General features: G+C 28.6%; 7 protein-coding genes across 24 annotated transcripts; 2 read left to right on the forward strand and 5 right to left on the reverse strand.

Annotated features, from left to right (window-relative positions):
• Positions 1–449: 449 nt before the first annotated feature.
• LOC127067714 (alpha-methylacyl-CoA racemase) lies at positions 450–2638 on the reverse strand. Of its 2 annotated transcripts, none has more exons than XM_051002977.1 (5): positions 2224–2638; positions 1925–2066; positions 1696–1826; positions 1338–1630; positions 450–1258 (listed from the first exon to the last, which is right to left on the reverse strand). In XM_051002977.1, exons 1-5 carry the CDS (start codon positions 2329–2331, stop codon positions 751–753), a joined length of 1182 nt encoding a protein of 393 aa, XP_050858934.1. In that variant the 5' UTR covers positions 2332–2638; the 3' UTR covers positions 450–750. The 2 variants fall into 2 exon arrangements, with proteins under 2 accessions (XP_050858934.1, XP_050858935.1); XM_051002978.1 differs by having other exon boundaries at positions 1338–1584; positions 1683–1826; positions 2224–2634.
• A 25-nt stretch (positions 2639–2663) lies between these two features.
• Positions 2664–7237, forward strand: LOC127067709 (MATH and LRR domain-containing protein PFE0570w-like). 4 transcript variants are annotated; one of them, XM_051002968.1, is made up of 9 exons: positions 2664–2998; positions 3344–3564; positions 3643–3917; positions 4023–4341; positions 4420–4806; positions 4878–5101; positions 5360–5744; positions 5818–6180; positions 6248–7237. In XM_051002968.1, the coding sequence occupies exons 1-9, from the start codon at positions 2956–2958 to the stop codon at positions 6383–6385; spliced, it is 2355 nt and encodes a 784-aa protein (XP_050858925.1). In that variant the 5' UTR covers positions 2664–2955; the 3' UTR covers positions 6386–7237. The 4 variants fall into 4 exon arrangements, with proteins under 4 accessions (XP_050858925.1, XP_050858926.1, XP_050858927.1 ...); XM_051002969.1 differs by lacking the exon at positions 2664–2998 and adding an exon at positions 3012–3141; XM_051002970.1 differs by lacking the exon at positions 2664–2998 and having other exon boundaries at positions 3429–3564; positions 3665–3917.
• A 12-nt stretch (positions 7238–7249) lies between these two features.
• On the reverse strand, positions 7250–8593 carry LOC127067784 (N-acylneuraminate-9-phosphatase). Its single transcript, XM_051003117.1, has 3 exons — positions 8549–8593; positions 7564–8047; positions 7250–7437 (listed from the first exon to the last, which is right to left on the reverse strand). Exons 1-3 carry the CDS (start codon positions 8591–8593, stop codon positions 7250–7252), a joined length of 717 nt encoding a protein of 238 aa, XP_050859074.1.
• On the reverse strand, positions 7971–13899 carry LOC127067710 (neurochondrin homolog). Of its 2 annotated transcripts, XR_007782714.1 has the most exons (3): positions 9489–13325; positions 8423–8495; positions 7971–8047 (listed from the first exon to the last, which is right to left on the reverse strand). XR_007782714.1 is itself a non-coding variant. In XM_051002972.1 (2 exons), the coding sequence occupies exon 2, from the start codon at positions 12125–12127 to the stop codon at positions 9878–9880; it is 2250 nt and encodes a 749-aa protein (XP_050858929.1). In that variant the 5' UTR covers positions 12128–12731; positions 13332–13899; the 3' UTR covers positions 9334–9877. The 2 variants fall into 2 exon arrangements, 1 of the variants encoding a protein (XP_050858929.1); XM_051002972.1 differs by lacking the exons at positions 7971–8047; positions 8423–8495 and adding an exon at positions 13332–13899 and having other exon boundaries at positions 9334–12731.
• A 396-nt stretch (positions 13900–14295) lies between these two features.
• Positions 14296–16117, forward strand: LOC127067715 (protein FAM50 homolog). Its single transcript, XM_051002979.1, has 5 exons — positions 14296–14577; positions 14648–15378; positions 15507–15661; positions 15772–15884; positions 15968–16117. Exons 2-5 carry the CDS (start codon positions 14721–14723, stop codon positions 16089–16091), a joined length of 1050 nt encoding a protein of 349 aa, XP_050858936.1. The 5' UTR covers positions 14296–14577; positions 14648–14720; the 3' UTR covers positions 16092–16117.
• LOC127067717 (uncharacterized) lies at positions 15426–20502 on the reverse strand. 12 transcript variants are annotated; one of them, XM_051002988.1, is made up of 4 exons: positions 17561–18240; positions 16797–17002; positions 16534–16735; positions 15426–16392 (listed from the first exon to the last, which is right to left on the reverse strand). In XM_051002988.1, exons 2-4 carry the CDS (start codon positions 16950–16952, stop codon positions 16370–16372), a joined length of 381 nt encoding a protein of 126 aa, XP_050858945.1. In that variant the 5' UTR covers positions 16953–17002; positions 17561–18240; the 3' UTR covers positions 15426–16369. The 12 variants fall into 12 exon arrangements, 5 of the variants coding, with proteins under 5 accessions (XP_050858945.1, XP_050858946.1, XP_050858942.1 ...); XM_051002985.1 differs by lacking the exon at positions 15426–16392 and adding an exon at positions 17293–17440 and having other exon boundaries at positions 16499–17213; positions 17561–17715; positions 17779–18240; XR_007782715.1 differs by adding an exon at positions 19018–20502 and having other exon boundaries at positions 16534–18688.
• Positions 20503–20648: 146 nt separating this feature from the next.
• Positions 20649–22591, reverse strand: LOC127067716 (CDAN1-interacting nuclease 1). Of its 2 annotated transcripts, none has more exons than XM_051002981.1 (6): positions 22208–22591; positions 21957–22061; positions 21505–21635; positions 21335–21414; positions 21216–21265; positions 20649–21150 (listed from the first exon to the last, which is right to left on the reverse strand). In XM_051002981.1, the coding sequence occupies exons 1-6, from the start codon at positions 22303–22305 to the stop codon at positions 20766–20768; spliced, it is 849 nt and encodes a 282-aa protein (XP_050858938.1). In that variant the 5' UTR covers positions 22306–22591; the 3' UTR covers positions 20649–20765. The 2 variants fall into 2 exon arrangements, with proteins under 2 accessions (XP_050858938.1, XP_050858939.1); XM_051002982.1 differs by having other exon boundaries at positions 21957–22093.
• Positions 22592–22608: the final 17 nt, after the last annotated feature.

Genomic DNA, 22608 nt, shown 5'->3' on the forward strand with positions numbered 1-22608 from the left:
GATCCGATTTCTGCCGAAGTTAGTTAAAAATCAGTTTTTGTTGATACTAAATGTAATCACCGGCTAATAAAGCTATTTTAAATGAATGTTAAATAATCGAAGGAATTATTTATTCTAACCTGCAAATACGAACTAAGTGGACTGCAATCTTTAAATGGACTATACTTAACGTAGTGTTTCTATCGGCATATGGTCATATGCCGAGATCAAGTATATGATTTGTTGAAATTTCGCGCGGTAAATCTAAACAGAATATAATACAAAAAATGCACCAATAAAGATACTAACTAATGTGAATTAGTTATATTATACTTTATTTTTTTAAATATATTCTTTTTTCTTTTTTGTTATTATAAATCACCATCACCATATATAATGTAAAATGTACATGATATAGATAATATACAAATATATACTTTCAAAGGGAATTCTTCAAAAATTTAGAAAACTTTTATCCTCACACCATCCACTTAAACCTTTATTTTTAAAATACAATCTTGTTCATCAAAATCAGTAAAAGATCGTACCTGTATTTATTAATGAACAGTCTTAAAATATATATTTTTATATATTTAAAATATATAAAATATATAAATAATATTAAAATATATGAAATATATATTTTTATTATTTTTCTGCAACTGTTTGTTAATATTATTAAGTATATATCAAATAATATTGAAATATATTATTATTTGTTACATGTTATTCAATAATCTATATTGAATTTATTGTAATTGTAGGATAGTTTTATAATTTACACTGAGATAGAGCTTGTGTAACTACCTTGTTTCTAACAAAATTGTCGATCTCCTGACAATTAAACCCTAATTCAGTAAGAATTTCAATACTATGTTCTCCTTGTTCTGGAATTTTACAAGTTGCCATTGAGATACCAGGTGTACGAGATAATCGTGGTGAAGGATTTGGTATTACACAATTATCTTCTGTAACTTTGAAAGTTTCATTTTCCTTATTATGTGGATGATGCAGTGTGTCCTTTAAATTTAAAATTGGTGTTACACAAGCATCTACACCATCAAAAATAGCACACCATTGAGCCTGCGTTTTTGTCTTAAATATATCAGCAAACAATGCATGATTTTTATCAAAATTTTGGAATTGTGGTACTTCATCCTCAACTAAACCAAGTTTTTCTAATAAAATATTATAAAATTTTGACTCAATAGCACCAACTGCCATATAACGTTTATCCTTTGTTTCATAAGTATTATAAAAATGTGTGCCTGTATCTAATCTACAAGAATATATTTTAATTACTATAGATAATAAATTACAGTCCTATGATAAAATAAACAAAAAAATAGTATCCTCACATATTCTGACCACGTGGTTTACCCCAAAGAAACTTCATTAACTGAGACCTGAAGAACCAACTTCCTAAATATGCTGTACCTTCTACCATAGAAACATCTACAACTTGGCCTAAATTACTACGATTACGTTCCAAAAGTGCTAAAATTATACCTAGAGCACATATTAAACCACCACCAGCAAAATCAGCAGCTAAATTGACAGGTGGTGTTGGTTTCTCATTAGCACGTCCGAATAATGAAAGTAACCCTAAGTGAAAACAATTCATTTGTTGAAGCAATAAAATATATGATAACTGCAAAATAAAAAATATTAATATTTATATATTTGAAAAAAAATATTAGTACCTGACAAACCTACAAAATTAATATCATGACCTGCCATATTTGCATAAGGACCTTTTTGTCCAAATCCAGTTAATCTGGCATAAATGATTCGTTTATTTATCTGCATTATATCATCAGGTCCAATTTTCATTTTGTCCATGACACCTATTACATAAATTGTATAAGAATATATATGTTTTGGCAGAGAATAAAAGTAGAATAAAAATTTTATTTCTAGATTTATAAAAAACTGTGTTATTAACCTTTACGAAAGGGATCTATTATTACATCATTACAATTACACATTTTCTTAAAAATGTCAACACCCTCCTCTGTTTTTAAATCTAATGCTATAGATCGTTTTCCATGAGCAACAAAATCCGGATATTCTTGGCCATTTCCAACCTAAAAATATATATATGGTATGTGCATATGATATGTATATATTTATATATATATATATTTATTTATTTATTTATAGCAAGTAAATAGTCATTGTAAAACATTGTAAAATTTACAAGTAAAATTGAAAAATGCTCTTCCTTTGATCTATTGTACTTACTTTGTCTACTCTTATTACAGAAGCTCCAAATTCTGCTAATAACATTCCACAAAATGGCCCTGGTGCAAGTCCAGCCATTTCTATAACTTTTATTCCTTTTAAAGCCATGTGTAATTAAAATTATATTAAAAAATAGCGATCCAATAAAAATAATTATTTCTACTGTAGTGTATGTATATCTTCTTATTAATGTTCAGCATACTCTGTCTGTCATATTAGACAGTCTGTCATATAGAGTACACAATATCCAAAGAGTATCTAGTTAAAATAAAGTACGCAATATAAAAATGCTATTTCATGTTTAATCAATTATTTTTTCACTTATGTATAAACAACATTGCATTATTCATGTGTATAGAGAGAGAGAGAGAGAGAGAGAGAGAGAGAGAGAGAGTGAGAGCATATACATACATACATACATATATATAATATATAGCAAAGGTCATGCGTTCTTTTCTGTTACTAAGCAACGTGATGACGCATTTATAGTACAGTCAACCTTAAGTAAAAAGAACAAAGATTTTACTTTTTCTTTACCTGAAGCAAAATTATCCCAAATATGACTGAACATTTTCGAACAAAACCTTAAATATTTATCAAGACTACCATAGTGCTGAAATTTATAATTTACAATGGATAAAGCATAATTTAATTATTTTATCTCATATTATTTTAAAGTTTAGACTTTGAAACAGTGTTTACTTGAAGTTGATTATATCTTTTAATAAAAAAATGATACGATTTCACAATAGCGAAATAAATCTCAAAAGCAGTGGTATGTATAATGTATTTATTATATTCTTCGTATAATAGTTTTTGAGTCTTTTTGTTTGAGTACCTATATATAAGTATTCTTTTTTGCATGCATGTATATTCCAAACCTACGACGTTCCAAATGTTGCCTGAGTTTGGAGTAATGTGAGTCTTAATTTTCCCAAAACTATTTGCCAATATACAAATTTGGCTATATTTTTATTATTTACAAATTAATATGAATACTACATGAAGAAGCAGAAAAATGCTTTCAGTTAATCACAATACACCAAATGTGTTCTTTATAACATAAATATAAGGATTTGTATAATAAACAATTATTGCATGTAATTATTTTTCTATTTAGTGTATAACCTGGCTGGAGAAAATTATTTTGAACAGTTATCTGCATACAACTCTATGCGATTTCACATACGTCGAATTTTATTAGCAAAAAGTGTTGTGGATTCTAGAAATAAAAAATATATAAATAACAAGAAAAGACAGTTAAAAGTACAACTTTCCAGGAGATACAGTTTAGATAATTTAATTGATCAATTGGCTTTTGATACCAAGCATCATCCTGTGGTAAGTTCATACATTAATGCGATATATTAGATTTAAAATTGTTTAAATTTCTTGATGATATTATATTAAATAAAATAGGATATGCTTCGGATGAATTTAGATAAATATTCTTCATATTGTGTAGAAGAGGAAAATAGTGATATATATCCATGTAATATAGACAATATAGATTTTCAAGAAATGAAAATGCAAGCTACTGATACTGAGAGTAATGATCAAAATACTTACCAAAATCATTCAATATCCAAATCAAAAAAAATATCACAAGATCAACAAAAAACTAATGGAAAAAAGCATATCAAAGATTCAAGTTCAAAAAAACATAGACAACATTTTCAATGCATCATTCAGAGGTAAGATATTAATTTTGATTGACAATCAAAGTTAATAATAATTTCTTGTAATGGCCATAATATTTGAATTGATATTAAATATTGATTAGAACTTTCTTTAAAAAGAAAATGTAGGTGTGATGAAAAACCAATTTATATTACTTGTGGAAATCCTTTTAACTCACCCGTAAATCTACATCATTCTGATTCTGACACAAGTTCTAATTCTGTTATACATGAAGACCATGCTTCTTCATCATTATCAAGTCCAATACAAATTTATACATGTAAACGTGCAGACATCCAAGCAAAAGAGGATGCAAGATATACTAAATTTGCTTATGAGATTACCAAAGAAATTATTAAAAGCGGTATATATACCGATAAAGAACTGAATGAAATATTTAAAAAACATTTAAAACGATATAGAAATACACTTGATCTGGTAAACATATGTCAATCTATATAAGTTGTAACTTTAAATTAAAAAATATATGAAAATTTTATTTTATTTCTTATATAGCATAGAATGTTAAAAGAAATATATCAATTGAAAATTTTTTTAAATATATCAGAAGAATCTGATGAATCAGATAATGATAATATAGAATTACTTAATACAAATGAAATACGGCAACATGAAATCAGACCACCAACACCACCAAAGGTACTAGATGAGAACAAAGTAATAGGAAAGTTATTATCCTATCAAAAATTAATGGAAATTCAATGCAATAAAGAACCAAGACAGAGAAAATCAGTTATTTTGATTGATGCAAATCCAGAACTCCTTATAACAGAACGTGATGTGCTTACATCATTATTAGAAGTTGGTATAGATCCTAAACAAGCAGAAAATATTTGTAAAAGTTTACATCAGAAGAGCATGGAAACTATTCTTGACAATATGGTATAGTTTTATTATCTTTTTCGTTAAATTATGTGGCAAAATTATTTTTAATGATGATATAAATTTTATAGGCAGAATTAAATATAGAAACACTTCCTAATAAATCAGATGCGAATCTTCAAACAGAAAGTACAAATTGTGCGGAAAACTGTAATGAAGATTTTACTAACAAAGAGATTTTGGTAGAAGTGAATAATAAGAGTTCAACCACTGATGATCTTTCATCAAAACAAGATGAAATAATCCAAACACTGCGAAGCCCAGTAACTCTACTCAATGATAATTATACAGAGCCGTAAGCTACTTTTATTTGCTTCATTACGTATCTCTATAAAAACTTGTAAAAATGCGTATAAAAACTTCGGTTTATTCATTTTGTTATGTGTAGCAAACAGAGCAGCTGATAATATTTGTTACTCTGTATATAGTTAACAAATAAGTTTATGTTTTTGTGGTGTAAAGTATATTGATATTGTGTTAATTGTATATACATTAATTATATTAGTGTATGTAACAAGCAATTGTAAAATTATAAATAAAATTTATGCACAAGAATGTGCTCGACATTTTCGCGATTACACCAAGAAGAGCACTTGCCATCGAATGTTGCGGATGAGGTCACTCAAACTGAAGTACAAATAAATGTTGGTTCAAGAAAAAATATAAACAAATCAGGAGTACACATAACAGAAATATATGAAGAAAAGAAAAGAATTATAAATGAAAATATGCAGGTTCCAAGTATTGCTCAAACTGATATCCTTGCGTGGAGTCGTGAAAAATTAGCTGAAATCAAAGCCAATACATCAAATGATATTGAAATACCGGTAGAAAAAAATGATTACGAATATCGAATACCAATAACTAAATCAACAGAAGAACTTCTTTCAAATAATAAAGGAAAGAAAAATACAAAAAATCCTCACATAAATGAACAGGTTTGTTTTATATTAAAATATAAATTATATGGGAAAAAAATATGTATGTAATGAATATTGAATATTTTTTTAGGCAAAGCTAACAAATCCAACGAAAAAATTTAAGAAAGAAACAAATCCATCAAAACCTGTTGAAAATCCAAAAGCTGTTGATAATAAGCCAATAAAACGTAATTTTAACAGATCAACAAAAGGTGTATCGCAAAAAAGGAACCCAGAATCAAATAAATCAGTACCAAATCCAAACAAGACAAAGAATACTAAAGGAAAAGAAAAGATTAATGAATCGATTCAAAAGGTATCGACAAGTACTTGTATTTCAAGTACTTGTGGTATCTGTATTACAAAATTGAATATGCATAGAAGAGAAAATTCTAAATGTATTACTAACGACGAGAAATTTGAAAACAACATAATACAACAAGAAAATGAAGAGGTGAGATAATTTAACTCAGATATAAAAAACTTATTTTTTAAATCATTAATAATTTAACATGATACAGGAACAAGATGAAATAAAGATGAATGAATCAGAATTAAATAAATACGAATCAGTAGTCAACGAAAAAATACAAACTTCTTTAAATCAAACTAAGAAGAATAACAAAAAAAAAATTATAAACGTAAATGATGTAACATAAAATAAAAACATCCTTATAAGTTGCAATGTGTATAATATAGTCTATATATACTTTACGCTCTATTTTTTTTATATTTTTATAAAAGTTAAGGATCATTTAATATTTACAAAAGATACACTTACACTGCATACACATTTATTCTTTTATTCGTAAGTGTAGTATTACAGAGATTCTCATTATTTCGAGAATATCATGTGAAACTTGTTTTCCTTTTTTTTCCTTTCTTTTTAATAAGAATAAAATATACAGTAAAAAATATATGTCTCGTTTGTGTATATACATACACATAATTTATCTACAAGTAATTACACGATGCACGTATGAACGTGCAAGTCCGAACAAAGTTTGCACAGTTAAATCACTGTGGAATACGAGTATATTAATATTTTATACATTGCAAATAAATTTTGTATAATAGTCTATTTGTATCTATTCAGAATAAGACTTGCTTACTCCTTTCATTATCACACTAGGGTTGTTTTACCCCAAGTTCATGACTATATGGATCTATTTGTGCACTGTGCTTTGTACATTCGTTACATCTCTTTTTTTCAGAGAATTCGAGATACAAGTACTTAAGTATCATAATATAAAATACAATTTTCAACTAAACCATTGTAGATACTTAATAATGCTTAATAATTAAAAATGGTAACCACAAAAGAAAATAAGATAGTATTCACCAAAATATACTAAAGAAAATTAAAACAAGATCTGTGATATTCTATATAAGCAAGCTAATGACTCTTATTTGTAATATCTAACACAAACTCAGTTAGCTATTAAAAATATAACAAGTCACTTTTGAGATGTGTATGACTACTATATGTCATAGGAAAGAAAATAAAAGCATTCAATATTGCATTAACTGCCATCAGAAGCATTAGAGGAAGTATCTTCAAGTTCTGGAGCACCTGGTTTACGGTTCAATATATTTGAAATATCCATTAAACGTCTTACAGTAAAATCAGGTTGTGGATCTTCTACAGACAAGCGTGGTTTATCTATAATTGGTATCCATACGGTGGCACCAAAGCCTGCTTCTATTCCACCTGATTTAGCCAAACATATTATTATTAGATTTATATATTACATGTATTTTGTTTGTACAAACGTGAATTTATTGTGATCTAATATGTAGATGTTTGATGTTTTTTGTTATGCATACAGAAACATACCTAAGATATCTGTTTCTAATTTATCACCAATCATTATGCAATTACTGGGTGTCACATTAAGAAACTGACATGCCTCTTCAAAAATTCTTGCTTCCGGCTTTTCCCATGGCAAGTCACCTGATACTAAAATAACATCAAAGTATTGTTCTAATGAAAGTTTTCTCACTTTCTCCCATTGTGCATTCGACGGTCCATTCGTTATTAATCCCAATAAATATTTTTTTCTCAACCGTCGAAGTAATACGATCGTATCAGATTCTAATGCCAAATATTGGTATCTTAAATGTAGCCAACGTTCGTAAACTTTTTTGGCTAAATATGAAAGTTTTTCTCCTAATGCTTTATTCCATAATATCATTCGCCAGGCATCTAATGTGCAGGTACTATTATCTGGACATTTTCTGAAGAGCTTCAAATATGTAGTTGTAACTTTTATGGATACTTCTTCAGGAATTCCATATTCTTGTGTCAGCTCCTCGGCCAGCTAAAGATACATATATAATGTCATTGATTAGATTTAGATTTTTCTTTTATTTTTCGTTTCAAAAGTAATGTTAAGAATGATGAATGAAAATGAAAAATGAGAGGAAACTAAAGGATAACAGTGATCACCACATTCAATAAATTGCTATTTATGAAAATACTTTGATCATATTATAACACTTGTTTTATTAAACACAAGATGTTATAATATATAGCAAATTAAATTATTAATTAAACAATGCAAAATAAATATAATTCTTTGAAATGGATAAAATATTGAATGTGGATATGTACAATTTAAAAGAGACTTCACAGGATCAAAGGACAGAAGCGATCATTTAGGAGTATAGGACATTTAATTCATATTAATGATTACCTAGAAAATGCATTGATTCATTGAAATACTCGAGCCGATTAGTGGACACTCGAAGTAGCACCCGCGGACGTTGCTGTAATCACAACAAAATCAGTTGTGCCAACAACAAATTTATGATGCTCCAACTCTATAAGTTGTGGCTATAAGATTTCTGGATACAGAATTACCCATCCATTAGATTAAATAATAATTAAAAGAGATTAAATATTCAACCACAACTATAAGATATGTTTATATTCATATTTATGATGAATGTCATAATTTGCTTTCAGAGTCAATATAAAGAAAAAGTAAAGATAGATTACAATAGTATATACTTTAATAAAAAAAAGTTTTTCTCATATTACAAGGCTGTAGATATATATATATTTTTTTTATGACAACCTTTTCTATTTCTGTTATTACAAATAAAATTAGAAATATAGATATTGCAATATCTTTATACATATATATGTTGTTATAAATTTTATCTTTTTTATTAGATATTAAATTTATACCACAAACCATATTTACTATATTTTAAGTATATTATTCCTTTTTACATATATATTTTTTTAGATATATTTTGTAAAGAATATCTAATGATATTTTATACAGATTTTGGTAATTTTGTATATTATTCCTTTTTACATATATATTTTTTTAGATATATTTTGTAAAGAATATCTAATGATATTTTATACAGATTTTGGTAATTTTGTATATTGTTCCTTTTTATATATATATATTTTTTTAGATATATTTTTTAAAGAATATCTAATGATAATTTATACAGACTTTGGTAATTTTTTGTTACTGATATAAAATTCAATTTTATTTTTTCAACAAGATTTTATGTAATATTATTAAATATTATAAAAAGTTTTTGTTTAATAACGTAACAAATTATATCTATAAACAAAATACAAAAAAATGAGTAAATTAAATATATTCTACAAATATATGTATATTCATGTTAAAAACATGTAGAAAAGTTTGTTTTTAGAAAACCCTGTTTGTTTCCTACTGCCAAACACAAACTATTTCCAGATACACTAATATCTAAATTTATATCCGAATTACGTACGTATAGACAATTTTGATGAATAGACGAAGTCTCAAGAGCTTCTAGAGTTTTAGCTGAGTGAAATGTTCTTGTAAGTAATCCAATCAAAGAGTTTACTTACAAGATGTTTATAAGGATATAATTTATATTTATAAGGATATAATTTTCTCATCATTATAATTTAATGTTATAACTAATATACAATAAAATATTAAATTTTTTAAACGTTTTGCAGCACTTTATATACATAAATTATTTGAAGTAGAATACAATAAACTTATAAATTCTATTTTTAATTGTACAAAGCATATAGAATCTTGCAAAAATTAATAAAAATTACTTTTAATTGATATATATATATGTGTGTGTATATGTATATATATATATATAAATTATTAAAGGATTTAATTTTAATCTCCAAATAAATGTTTTCCAAGTTCCATCATGCGATGATTTCTGCAAACTGTCAATGCTCCACATTTCTTCAAAACTGCTGCAACACCTTGATCTGCCTGTACCAGATGACATAGTAGATCTTCAAAAGCAGATTTTACATTTGGTTGTAAACTACCTATTTTAACTTTTTTCAAAGTTTCAATAATTTCTTCTGCCCATCCAGATTCAATCGTAAATTGTGATAACCATGGTATTACTTGTAATACTCCAGCCATTGTTTGCATTCCAAGAAACCAGAGCTCCATAAGTTCCATCCAACGTTCTTTATAGGACATAGCAACAACTAATTCAGTTGGATCATTACTTTCATCTATTATATATGCATCCCATAAAAATCTGATAGTAGCTTGAATATAACGGCATATTGAAAAATCATTCTTCTTAATACGTTTTGCTTGTTGTTTTAATAATAAGAGTCCTAGAACTGCTAAATGACCATGAAGAACTAAATTGTCTGGCATTTGTTTCAATTCTGGAAGATTATTGAAAATGAATTTCAATAAAGAAATATATATGGGAGATTCCTCTACTAATTTGGCTTCTAACACAGTTATATTCATTAAAACATTGCATATAGAAACCATTGCTGTCCTTGAATCCTTCATTTCTTCTAAAGTTTGTAAGTCCAATTCATCTGTTTTATCTGTTTCTTTCAATGCTTTTAAGCGTTCCGATCTTGGAACTGGTGGTTTTTTATAATGTACTATTGTCCAATGATAAGATAAACTTTCAAATAAGACTTCATCTTGTTTGTGAGTAAGTAAAATTTTTCTAGCATCCTCTTCTACTGCTAAATAACACAAAGCTGGTAGAAGCAATCTTAATAAATCAATTTCACTTAGTGGATCACGTGGTACTGATTCAACAGAGGATGATCCTACTTCATTTTTGATATTTCCACCTTTAGCACCTGCTTTTGCTTTTTCTGCAAGTTTTCTATTACGGTAGGCATAAAATGTATCATTGGCTATTGTTAATACAAATGGCAATACCGCATAAACTTGCGGCCTCATTGCAGTTGTTTCTTGTGCTAGCCATGCTGCAAGTACTCTAACCATTGCACAAACAAAAATACGTTCCTTGATATCAGTCAATTCTTTCATTTTTGATACTGAATTTAATAGGCCAATAATAGCAGCAAAAGCACCTTTCAAAGCTGTATATAAAGATTGCTTTTCTTTTTGTTCTAGATCTAATTGATCTGAGATAATATACATAAGAGACATTTCAAGAATTACAAAACAAGCTGTAACTAATTCACCATTTGCAACAACAGTTTTAAGCTGATGACCCTCCAATTGCATTCTAACTTCTATTGATCCTAACTGAATTAATAATAGTATAAGTATCTTTGGTTTTTCCTTATTTAATATGGTCCATTCAGCACCCAAAAGCTCCATTATAACTGAAGCTAATTTCAAAGCTGGATCTCGTTGATCTTTCCCTATCTTTGAACCAAGAATATTGCTTAATCCTTTGTGGATACTAAGAGGCCAAGATTCATCTTTTGCAGTCATTGATATTAATTCTTTTCTGCAAGAAATCAATAATGCCTGCAAGATACTACATAATTTAAATTTTCTCTCTGTGTGATCTGTTTCAAAATCACATGCAATCTTATTCATAATTGCATGGAAAGGTACTGTATCTGTTGCATCCCAAGCATCTGGACCATATCTTCCAACTAAAGTAACCAAAATGTCTAGAGCTTCATCCGTTTGAAAACTTTTCTCAGAATAAATGTCACACATTTTAGATATTGCTTTATTTTCCAGGAGTATCTTTTGACCTGGTAAAAATTGTGTAATGCTTTGTAAGCATCTGTAAGCTTCGCTAACGATAATTAACATGTCATCGGCTGCATCTTCATCAGCTTGAGAAATAATTTCAAGAAGAATAGGGACATGTGTTACCATATCTGGATGAGATGCTAATTCTGGCTCTCCACAAAAGGCAGAAAGGATGGATAATGCTACTGATTTGTACACTTGTGCTGGACAATCGACAGGAACTATGTCGCTTGATAATAATTTCTTTATAAATTTTGTACCAATAGCTTCAAAAAGCATTTGCTTAGCAGCTAGATTGCAATTTTTGGCATTTACTAATTTAGTTACCATGAAAAGAACTGCAAACTTTTCAGAGTCAGTATTAACCGACTTTAAAATGGCAACGCATTGTTTTACATCCTCTGGAATACTCATATTGCTGCTTTATTTATATCAATGAATTTTAAATAAATATGTATGTATATACAAAATACAGCAATATGTCACTGACCACTTCTCACAAAGTGCATCGATCATTGATGCTCAAAAATGACAATATATTCATAAGAACTCACAGATTAAGAATGCTCTAGAGTCACACCTTGTACGTAGCACTGTCGAAAGGAAACTGGCATAGAAGCTAGCTAGGACAAACACCTCAAGCACTATAGCCTTGCCCTTTGACACGTTCTCTCTTTCAGTATAAAAATAACTTCTTAGTTTCAAACTATGGTACGTACGTGTAAACGCTTTCGTGAAAAAATTAAACCTTCTCTTCCAAAAATAATTCTTTATTGGTTAAGTATTAACGTTGATTCGAATTTAATTCTTCTTCTCGATGATATCGAACGATCGAACTTTTTTATATTCTTCTACTTTTCTTTTTATACGATTAAAAAATACTCAATATTATTTATGTTGACAGAAATATTGCGCAGTTCAATTTCATCAATTATTTTTCAATTGTCTCCTTTGTTAAAGACAAAACGATAACATTGAAATGTTCGTTTGTTCGTATCGTTATTCCTTCGAAGGAACTCTAAAAACGATATGCAAAATAAATACGTGGGTGGTATCCAAAAAAGAACGTTAAAAAACACGTTACTGCGTTCGTAAGCACTTTCTGCGTCTCGCGCGCATGGACGATGAAAAGATACCGCGCGGTAAGAGCGGTACGTACGAAAATAGTCGTCGCGAAGAAAGTGCTATAACGGGGAGTCGGCTCGAATTACAATCGCCAAGGGGGACGTATCTATTTCGGGTATGATCCTCGTCGCCGAGAAGGGAGAACTTGCAAAGGGTAAAACATCGCGTATCTTCTCGCGAAGCTTTGTTGCAGAAGCAACGTACGTAAACGAGACACGTCTGACCTCTGGCGACCTACCGATTCACTCTCTCCTTCAAATCTATACTATACGTAATTATATATGAATGTATCATTGAACGGTACGCATGTATGCTGTGTATATATATATGTCACACCACCGTACACACGTCACACATGCATATATATATATATATACACATAATTATACAGCATAGATAAGATGAAAGAATGAAAGAGACGGAATGAGAAAAGGAAAGGAGCAAAGATAGTCTCCTAAATATAAATGGTTTGAAACATTATATATATATATACCTTTCGACAGGTTCGACTATCAGCTTTTCTCGTTTCGATGAGAGTATTGTCCAAATCGAAGAAGACAGCATTTATGCCAGCCAAGCGAAAGTTCTTCGCATTGAAAGTCGCCATTGTATTTTAAAAAAGATGTGTATTATTCTGTACAACCATGCGTCGGCGAATCTGCCAATTAATTTCACTTGATGACCAGCGCATACGAACGCTCGAGTGGTCGGTCGCGTTTAACGGTTTTCTTCCCGTCCTCTTTCTCTCTTTCTCTCTCTCTCTCTCTTTCTTACGTCTTTCTCTCCTCCTCACTTTTTTTATCCTCTTATCAAATGGACGTCACGACGCGCCACGTTTGATTCGCCACACAAGCTTTCCTATTTCCCCTACTCCCATATTTTATTATTGTGATTAGATCGCGAACTTTCCGCGGCTAAGACGTCATCATCGTATCGTTTAATCGTTGATCTCGTGATGCATGTTTACTTCAAATTATGTATCACTTACAGTATAGAAATATTTTTTTCAATTACGAACTTTGATTCGTACGTACTTTAAAAACGACGTATCTTATCAAATAAAGAAAAAAACTTTGCTTTCGAACGCATTGTTCCAATATGATCGATTCATGTAGCGACATCTGACGAGATATCAAAGAATTTTGTTAATACATCGACGATAGGTAATATTTTTCTTAAACTTTACCTATTGTTGTTTTGTTGAAATAATAATTAAAATAACTAGATTTTCTTGAAGTACGATATTAATAATCTGTAATAATACGTTTAAATTTATGTAAATTTCATAATAATAAAATAATTATTAATCTTTTTGTATTTGCTGTAAAAATGCCATATATCGACTGATCCTTAAAGAAACGTAACCTAGCGCTATTCGTTATTCTATACTTATTATCATCAGCAAAGTTCTCAAAGAAACCGTAATGTATTTCATAACTTCCGGTCGATAGCTATGGTTTCGAGACTGAGAACAGTGTAGTTTTCACTTTCTTGTTGTGAAATTGCTAACCTATTTTATTTGATTATGTATCGAATTTATATTATTCAATAGAGAAAGAAGAATCTCTTTGTTATTAGATGTGAATTATAAAATATTCGATTTGTTTAGTTAATAAAACTATTATTGTGGAATTTCCAATGTATTCAAAATAATTTGTTTACTTAGTCTAAACAAAATAAACAGTGAATTTGTTTGAGGCTATTAACGTCATATAAGATTAAGATAACTTAATTTTAGGGTAATTTTTCTATTTATAATAGTTATATTAAAAAAAAAAAAACGAAATTAATAAAGTATTTTTATTATAGGTTTGAAAGCATATGAAGATTTTGATATAAAAGATTTGTTATTAATTATATAAATATATTTTTGTGAATAAACATGGCGCACTATAAAGGAGCTGCTAGCGAAGCTGGCCGTGCCATGCAACTCATGAAAAAACGTGAGATTGCACAGCAAGAAATAGAATTACGAAAAAAGAAAATAGAAGATGACTTGAAGATCCATAATATAGAAAATAAATTTGCCACGCATTATAATGCTGTGGAACAACAATTAAAAACATCTACTATTGGTCTTGTTACATTAAATGAGATGAAAGCTAAGCAAGAGAATATAGTAAAGGAGCGTGAAAGAAAACTTGCACAAAAGGAACAAGAAAAGGAACAAGAAAAAGAAAGAGCACTTGCTGCAAAACAAGCAGAAAAAAATAAACAAAAAAGACAAATACAAGCACTATCATTTAATTTAGATGAAGAGTCTGAACAATCGGATGAAGAATCAGATGCAAAATCTGATAAATCTGAAAAGTCAAAGAATGAAAGTTATGGTCCAGTTATTAAGAAAATTAAAAAAAACCCTGATGTAGATACAAGCTTTTTACCAGATAGAGAAAGAGAAGAAGAAGAAAATAGATTAAGAGAAGAATTACGACAAGAATGGGCCCAAAAACAAAATGCTTTAAAGGAAGAAGAAATAGAAATTACTTTCAGTTATTGGGATGGATCTGGTCATCGACGTAGTGTAATTATGAAAAAAGGTAAATATTTATATATATTTAAAATATAAAATAGTATAGATCTATGATTGTGTAATGTTGTTGTTTCTGTATATTTATAAATTCAATAAAAATCTATATTAATTGATACTAGTTTATACTATTTACAGGTAATTCAATTTATCAACTCCTTCAAAGATGTTTGGAAGTTTTAAGACGAGAATTTAGTGAACTTAAAACTGTAATGGCAGATCAATTAATGTATGTCAAAGAAGATCTTATCTTGCCACATCACTATACTTTCTATGACTTCATTGTCACCAAGGTATTATTTATAAATAATAAAAATATTTTTAACTAACATAGTGTGTTTGTAGATATGAGAATATGAATGAAAGCACTGACATACATATTATATATTTATACTTATTTCAGGCAAGAGGGAAGAGTGGACCACTTTTTACATTTGATGTTCATGATGATATTCGAGTTATGCACGATGCTTCTGTTGAAACGGAAGAATCGCATGCGGGCAAAGTCTTATTAAGGTATAATTTTTCTATCTTTAGTATATTTATAATAAACTAAATATTATGAGTATAGAAATAATGATTATATATGTATATTTTAGATCATGGTATGAAAGAAATAAACACATATTTCCTGCCAGTAGATGGGAACCTTTTGATCCAACAAAAAGTTATGACAAGTATACAGTTTCAGATAAAAATAAAAAGAAAGATTTAATAAAATAATGTATTTTAAATTATATAGAAGAAGCAAAAATCAAGAAAATATTGTTTAATAATTCATAAATATTAAATTAATAATATTATAGATTAAAATATTTTGTAAGTAGTTGCTTTTGATATATAATATTTAAAACATATGATTTAATTTACCTTTATCTAAATTAGATAAATTAGATAATGACAAAGTATTCAAGTTGTTTATATTCAAATGTAGTATAAATGTGTTTTTATACTGACAAATTAATTATAACTTTGTAAGATAAAATATTATTTATTTAACCTCAATTCCAATTTTGTAATTTTTCTGTAAATACCACAAAATAAAAGACGTTTATTAAAGATTTTAGATATATGTTATTTCTTATCCTTGTATGACATAATTTTATATAAGAGAGAAAAGTTATGAAAGAATTATATTTTTTTAAAAGATAGTATTATTTGTTACCCTCAGCAGATGAAGCCATCATTATTTTTGAATCTTCTAATAATTCCAATAGAATTTCTTCATCTACATTTTGCAAAGTACTTATTGTTGTACTTATTGTGTTATCTGATGTGCTTATTGAATGCGTATTACATATATTTAATGATAATTGCTTATCCTTTTGTATTCCAGACTTTTTACAATTTTTACCACTTTGTAGTATCTATCATTTTACATAATATTAACGATATTTTAAATTATATTAAAATATTTGAATCACTCACTGAAATTTTTTCGCTTAATTCACGTAATAATTTTCTTTCTTCATCATTAACACAGTAAGGATTATTACTAGAATGGACAATGTCCTTATTACCATCAATCATATCTCCAAATAATATTGCCATTCTTTGTTTTTTATTAGTAGTATTAGGAAACATTTTTGACTGATATGTGGCTAACTGTTAATATCAATATTTTTATTAAATTCCTGTCAAAATAAAAATTCATAAAGAAATAAATAAGATATACTGTCTTATCCTTCTTATTAAATTTACATCCTTTCTTCTTTGTTTCTAATAATTGTTCATGTATATTTTTTATTGTATTTACTTCTTCTTTTATTAACATTTGTTGATTATGCGAAATTTCAATGTTATGCGTATTGTATTGCTTAATTTTTCCATGTACATCCTTAAGTGCTTATTCATAAATAAGAAAAAAAGAAAGAGATATTAATTATAATATATTATTATATATAAATATTCATTCATTTATTACCAGATATATCAGTACATTCATTGTATAAATTAAAAAATTGTTGTGTATTTTCAGCTAATTTTCCAGTTTCAAGCGGTACATTCTCTAATATCTCTTTCAATTTTTCACGATTTTTATATTGACATAACAAAGTTTCTTTCATCTCTTCCTGTGTTAAGAATCATCTTAAATATACTTTGTTTTCTCTACGATTTACTTATTAAAGTGAATAAATTAGACACGATCGTCATTTAATATATATATATTCGAACTTGCAGAATATATTTACCTCTACATTATTATCAAATTTTTTGATAGCAGTATCCAAACTCTTTACCTTCGATATTTGTTTTTCCAACTCCTCGTTCATCGTACTTAAGTTTTTCAATTCGCATTTATTAAGATCATTTCTCAGATATGTGTTACCGTTATTTTCATGATTATCTTGCAATGAAACGTCAGAATTTCAAAAGACATTCATAATAAATTCTTCATAATTTTCATTACCTTCAATTTGAAGACCTCGTAAACGCGTGACAAATTCTCGCTGATAACCTAATAGCGTTAATTCCTTCAATTCAGTTGTATCTTCTTGCCAGGTTTCTTTCGTCGATCTATCTATTATCGAACCAGTAATAAATTCAAAACTAACATTTGTATTTACAAAGAAAAACTAAGAAACGATACGAAGCCAAATATAATAAAAATCAGAAATCATGACGTACTTAAGATCTTACGTATTTTGATTGAGCCATACTAACTTAAACCGTCCAATCAAAATTCAGAGAAATCAGTCTTCGATTACGTCACGATTTTATCGTGGGAAAGATTTGAATTACATTCGAAAGAACTACAACGACGAATATCGTCGTAATTAAAACGCAAAAAGATGACGAAAAGTACATAAAAGATTGTTGACAAGATTAAATTCTAAGAAATACTATCTCCGATGAAAAATCCATTGTTACGGTCTATCGGGTTCCATAGTAGCAGCGTTAGCACCTGTATTAAGTAACCTGATGGTACCTCTGTTAACCTTCCACGATATTTCAGAGTCTTTAAGGCCTTGTCCTTCCTCATCTTGTATCACATCCGAACACGTATCGTCCGCCATTGAAACGTCATTCATTTCCAAATCTATCGAAGAATTCGATCGTGTATTTGATGTATCCATTTTCAAAGAATTTGTTATTTCTATCGAAGACATATTTCCTTCGGAATTGCTACTCGATCGTTCGGACATTTCTTTTGTATTATCCGATACAATCCAATGATGTCTACCAGTGGCCGACGAATTACGCGGATCATGATTCTTATTTGTTCTACAGAATGATCTAGAACATGTTTTGCTATCTTCCTCATCGCTGCTTCCTTCCGTACAAAGTTCTTCTCCTGATATCCATAATTCTTCTTCTTCCTGCGAAGCAGAAAAGAATTCGCATCACGTTTCTTTGTTAGAATTAATGATGTTAATAAATCGATGTCTATTTCTTTCTTTTTCTTTTTTTTTTTTTTGAGGATGGTATGGAGAACCAACGAAATCGAACGATAATGATACAAACGTATTATTACTACACTATATTCTCGATACGACGAGTCTTACGAATGATATGTAAGCTGAAAAAGGGGGTCAAAGCAATATATATATGTATATGTATGATATATATATGTGTGTATATATATATATATATATATATATATATATATATACACATATATATTTCGAGTTACGTGTCATCGTCTCACCTCTCTTTTTAATCTGGCAAGTTGAGACTGTATTGCCGGTTTCGTGAGGTTATCTTTCCCCGTACGTTTCGATGAATTTATAGACATATTCTATATATCCCCTTTTGATGTTGTGTTGTTGTTGTTATTGGTTGTTATAAGAGATGATCAAATAAACGAAACTGAACAAAACTTGAGATTAAGTATCAATTTTCGTTATGATAGATCGGACAAATAAAAAAGAAAAAGAGAAACAAACAAAGAAAAATATTTAATGATCGACGATTGTTGGATCATAATATGTGCATATTAATGTTTTTTTTTTGCTTTCTTCTTCTTTTTTTTTTTTTTTTTTCATGAATTTGACACGCTCACACCAAAAGAGAGATGCTGAAAATAGGATATCTATTTGCGGTCGACAAAGAGGACGAAGTCATCACAGTCTTCCTTTTTTTTGTTTCCTCATCGAGACTACAGTCGAGACTTTTTATCTCTCTTTTTTTCTTTCTTTCTCTTTCTATCTTTCGATGCTGAATACTTGACGCGTCTGCGTCCGTGTTATCTTGCAGTGGTTATATATCTCTCCTCTCTATCTCTGTCTCTCTCTTTCCTTCCCATGCAATTCAATCGATTCAAGATATCGAAAGACCTTGAACTAGCGAATGTAGAGCACACGCACAAAAGAAGCCGGTTAATGTCATTAAGTTATACTCTTGATCAAATTCGTTATTACTGATAGTTTAATCGATAAGAAGCGATAAAGATAATTGATGTTCACACGATGATAAGGACTTATCGAAAAAATTTCAAGTTATTAGAGAAAAAGGTGAGATAGATAACGAGCTGTTATCGTGTACTCGTTCAGACCTTTATTGTTATGCAAAACGTAACTTATTTTTCGTTTCACCAATGAACTTTCACGAAACACTTCTACGCTTCTTTGATGTAATATGTAAAGTTTAACGAACACTACAATTCAAACCGTCGACCAATCAGCACGCATACTCGTGCAATAGTGATATCACAACTTTGAAAGATTTGAATGAATATAAAAATCACACATATCGGTTTTAGAGTAGTAGTAGTAGTTGTTGTTGTCGTTGTTATGATAAACAAAAATGTTACAAATTATTCTAGAATTTATCTTTATCTTTCTCTTTCACCCTTTCACTCACTCTCACTGTCTCTTGTATCTTATTTTAGATTTTATGTCATGTTAAAAAAAGAAAAGAATGAAAAAAAGAAAGAAAAAAAATAGAAAAAAGAAAAAACATTAACGCAAATTGTGAAATAGATCGGTTAAAATGAAATAAGGTTAAATTATATTCGAATGTTTTGATTTACGTCGATATCACTTTTCACAATCGCGATTAATTGATAAGAAATATTTTTTCCAAATATTTCCTGGCGTTTTTCCGATTCCGCACGTACGATGATAACCGATGCCCGAAAACTGCACACTGGCTTTGAAATCACGACAGCGGCGGCGCTTACGGACAAACACAGCTGGATATATAAATAAGCGTATCATCTCGCTTGCGCGGCAAACCCAGGTGCGTTTCTACCGTTTACAGCCACCGTGCTCCAGTTTTCGAGTTCTTCTTATTCAAGGACGGATTTACGTGTATATTAGAGAGAAAAACAAGGACGTATTTCGTTTGAAATGTTTATACGATTACCAAAGTTTGATTAAAAAGAAAATATCTATATATGTATATATACAAATAAATAATAAAAAAAAGAGATTTAATAAACTATATTATTTACAATCACGATGTTGTTGGCTTGATCGAATTTGGATCCATATATGTGATTTCTTCTGGAAAATGATCCATAATAATAAATTTCTTTTCGCTAGGTTGATTCAAAGTATTTAAATAACCAAACCAATAGATAACGAGACCAGGACCAAATCTATTCCAATAACTTAGAAATTGTTCCTTTATATATTTTTGATGTATTTCAGGATTACCAAAACGCGCCTTTGATTCAATCCAATTAACCACGAAACCATTCACTGCAATAGGAACTTCCAGTTTAAAATCTGGCGTTTTGTCGTATCCTCTTGATCGCAAATGTTCTTCGTTGCGAAATGCGAGATTCCGTTCTGTCAAATAATTCTGTAATTTCATCTCATATTCTTGACCTATCGAACTAACAGTTTCTTGTTAATATAATATAAACAATAGATTTTGATGTAGAACGAATAGAATACATACATGCCCATAGCATCTGCTATTGGTCCATAAAGATCATCATATAATATACACTATAATAAAAAGAGATTAATAAATATTATTTAAGATTATTGCATAAAAATAATTCTGAAAGATTTTACCAAATATACTTCATAAGATAAATCCTTATCCTCTATTAGAGTTGTATCCTTAAAAAGTCTGCTAACATCTTTTCGAGAAACTAGAAGAAAGTAATTTGTTTTTTTATAACTATAAAGATGTAAAGTATAATTTAAATGACAAATGTATGACAAATATAAAAATATTTTACCGGTAGAATCTTCCCGACCGCAATGTTTTTCTAAAACATTACGTGCTAATAATGCTGGTGGTGCATCTATGTCTTTTGCCATTTTTAATAAGATCCCTATAGGTTCTCCATTCTGTACAGCTTCTATATAACTATAAATTATATATAAAGCAAACATATTAATAACACATCTAATAATAATATTAATAATAATATATCTACAAATAATATTACATATACAATTATGTTTTTGGGAATAATTGTATAGAATATTAACAAACATGAATTCTATTGCTAATTATTTACTTATTTATTTATTTTTTTTTTACGTAATTATCGATTGTTAGGTTTTTAGCAAACTTTATTAATATTATAGTCGTATAAACATACGTCTACGTTAATAGAATTCAAATACAATACTACTTTAAATATAAAATTTCTTTTAAATTTCAAGGCAAATAGAATACACTTACCTTTCGTAATAGTTTTTATTGGGACCAAACATATTAGTGTGATTGATCTTCATCTTTTGTTGTATCTCTAAGGATAGTATACTGTATAATGTATTAGTTGGCACACTAAACAAAGGTAAAGTCATTTATATTTGTCACTGAAATAGTTTTTCATAAAATATAAAATATAAATGCATATGTATTAATTAAGAATATGTTATCACGAAAAATAAATTACCAATATAATTTTTGTAAACAAACGATTAACTTACTCGTCGTATTTTTCCTTTAACATTTTTGCACAGTCTTTCGACAATCCGTGAAATTTTCGGATTGAAGTTATTATCTGATTGTACAATTCGAGCTGCATATTTCATTTACTACGAAATATAAATTTGAAAAAATATGTATAATACACAGGTTCGTCGAACTTTGAAGGAGACTTCGTTTATTGTAACAGAATGTGGAATAGTGCTGCCAATATATAAAAATTTTAAAGCTTTTCCAATTAATTAGCAAAGTCTTTTAGATTTTACGAATAATTTAAACAGAGTATATTTCTATGTTCATCGGTATTTTTTTATTGAGAATCATATAAATAATAAAATCTGTATAAGTTTCTTTACTTTACATTTCGTAGGTTATTAATGTTTTCTCAGAGGGCGCATTAAAT

Source organism: Vespula vulgaris, chromosome 11 (assembly GCF_905475345.1).
Source record: "Vespula vulgaris chromosome 11, iyVesVulg1.1, whole genome shotgun sequence".
Taxonomy (NCBI): Eukaryota; Metazoa; Arthropoda; class Insecta; order Hymenoptera; family Vespidae; genus Vespula; species Vespula vulgaris.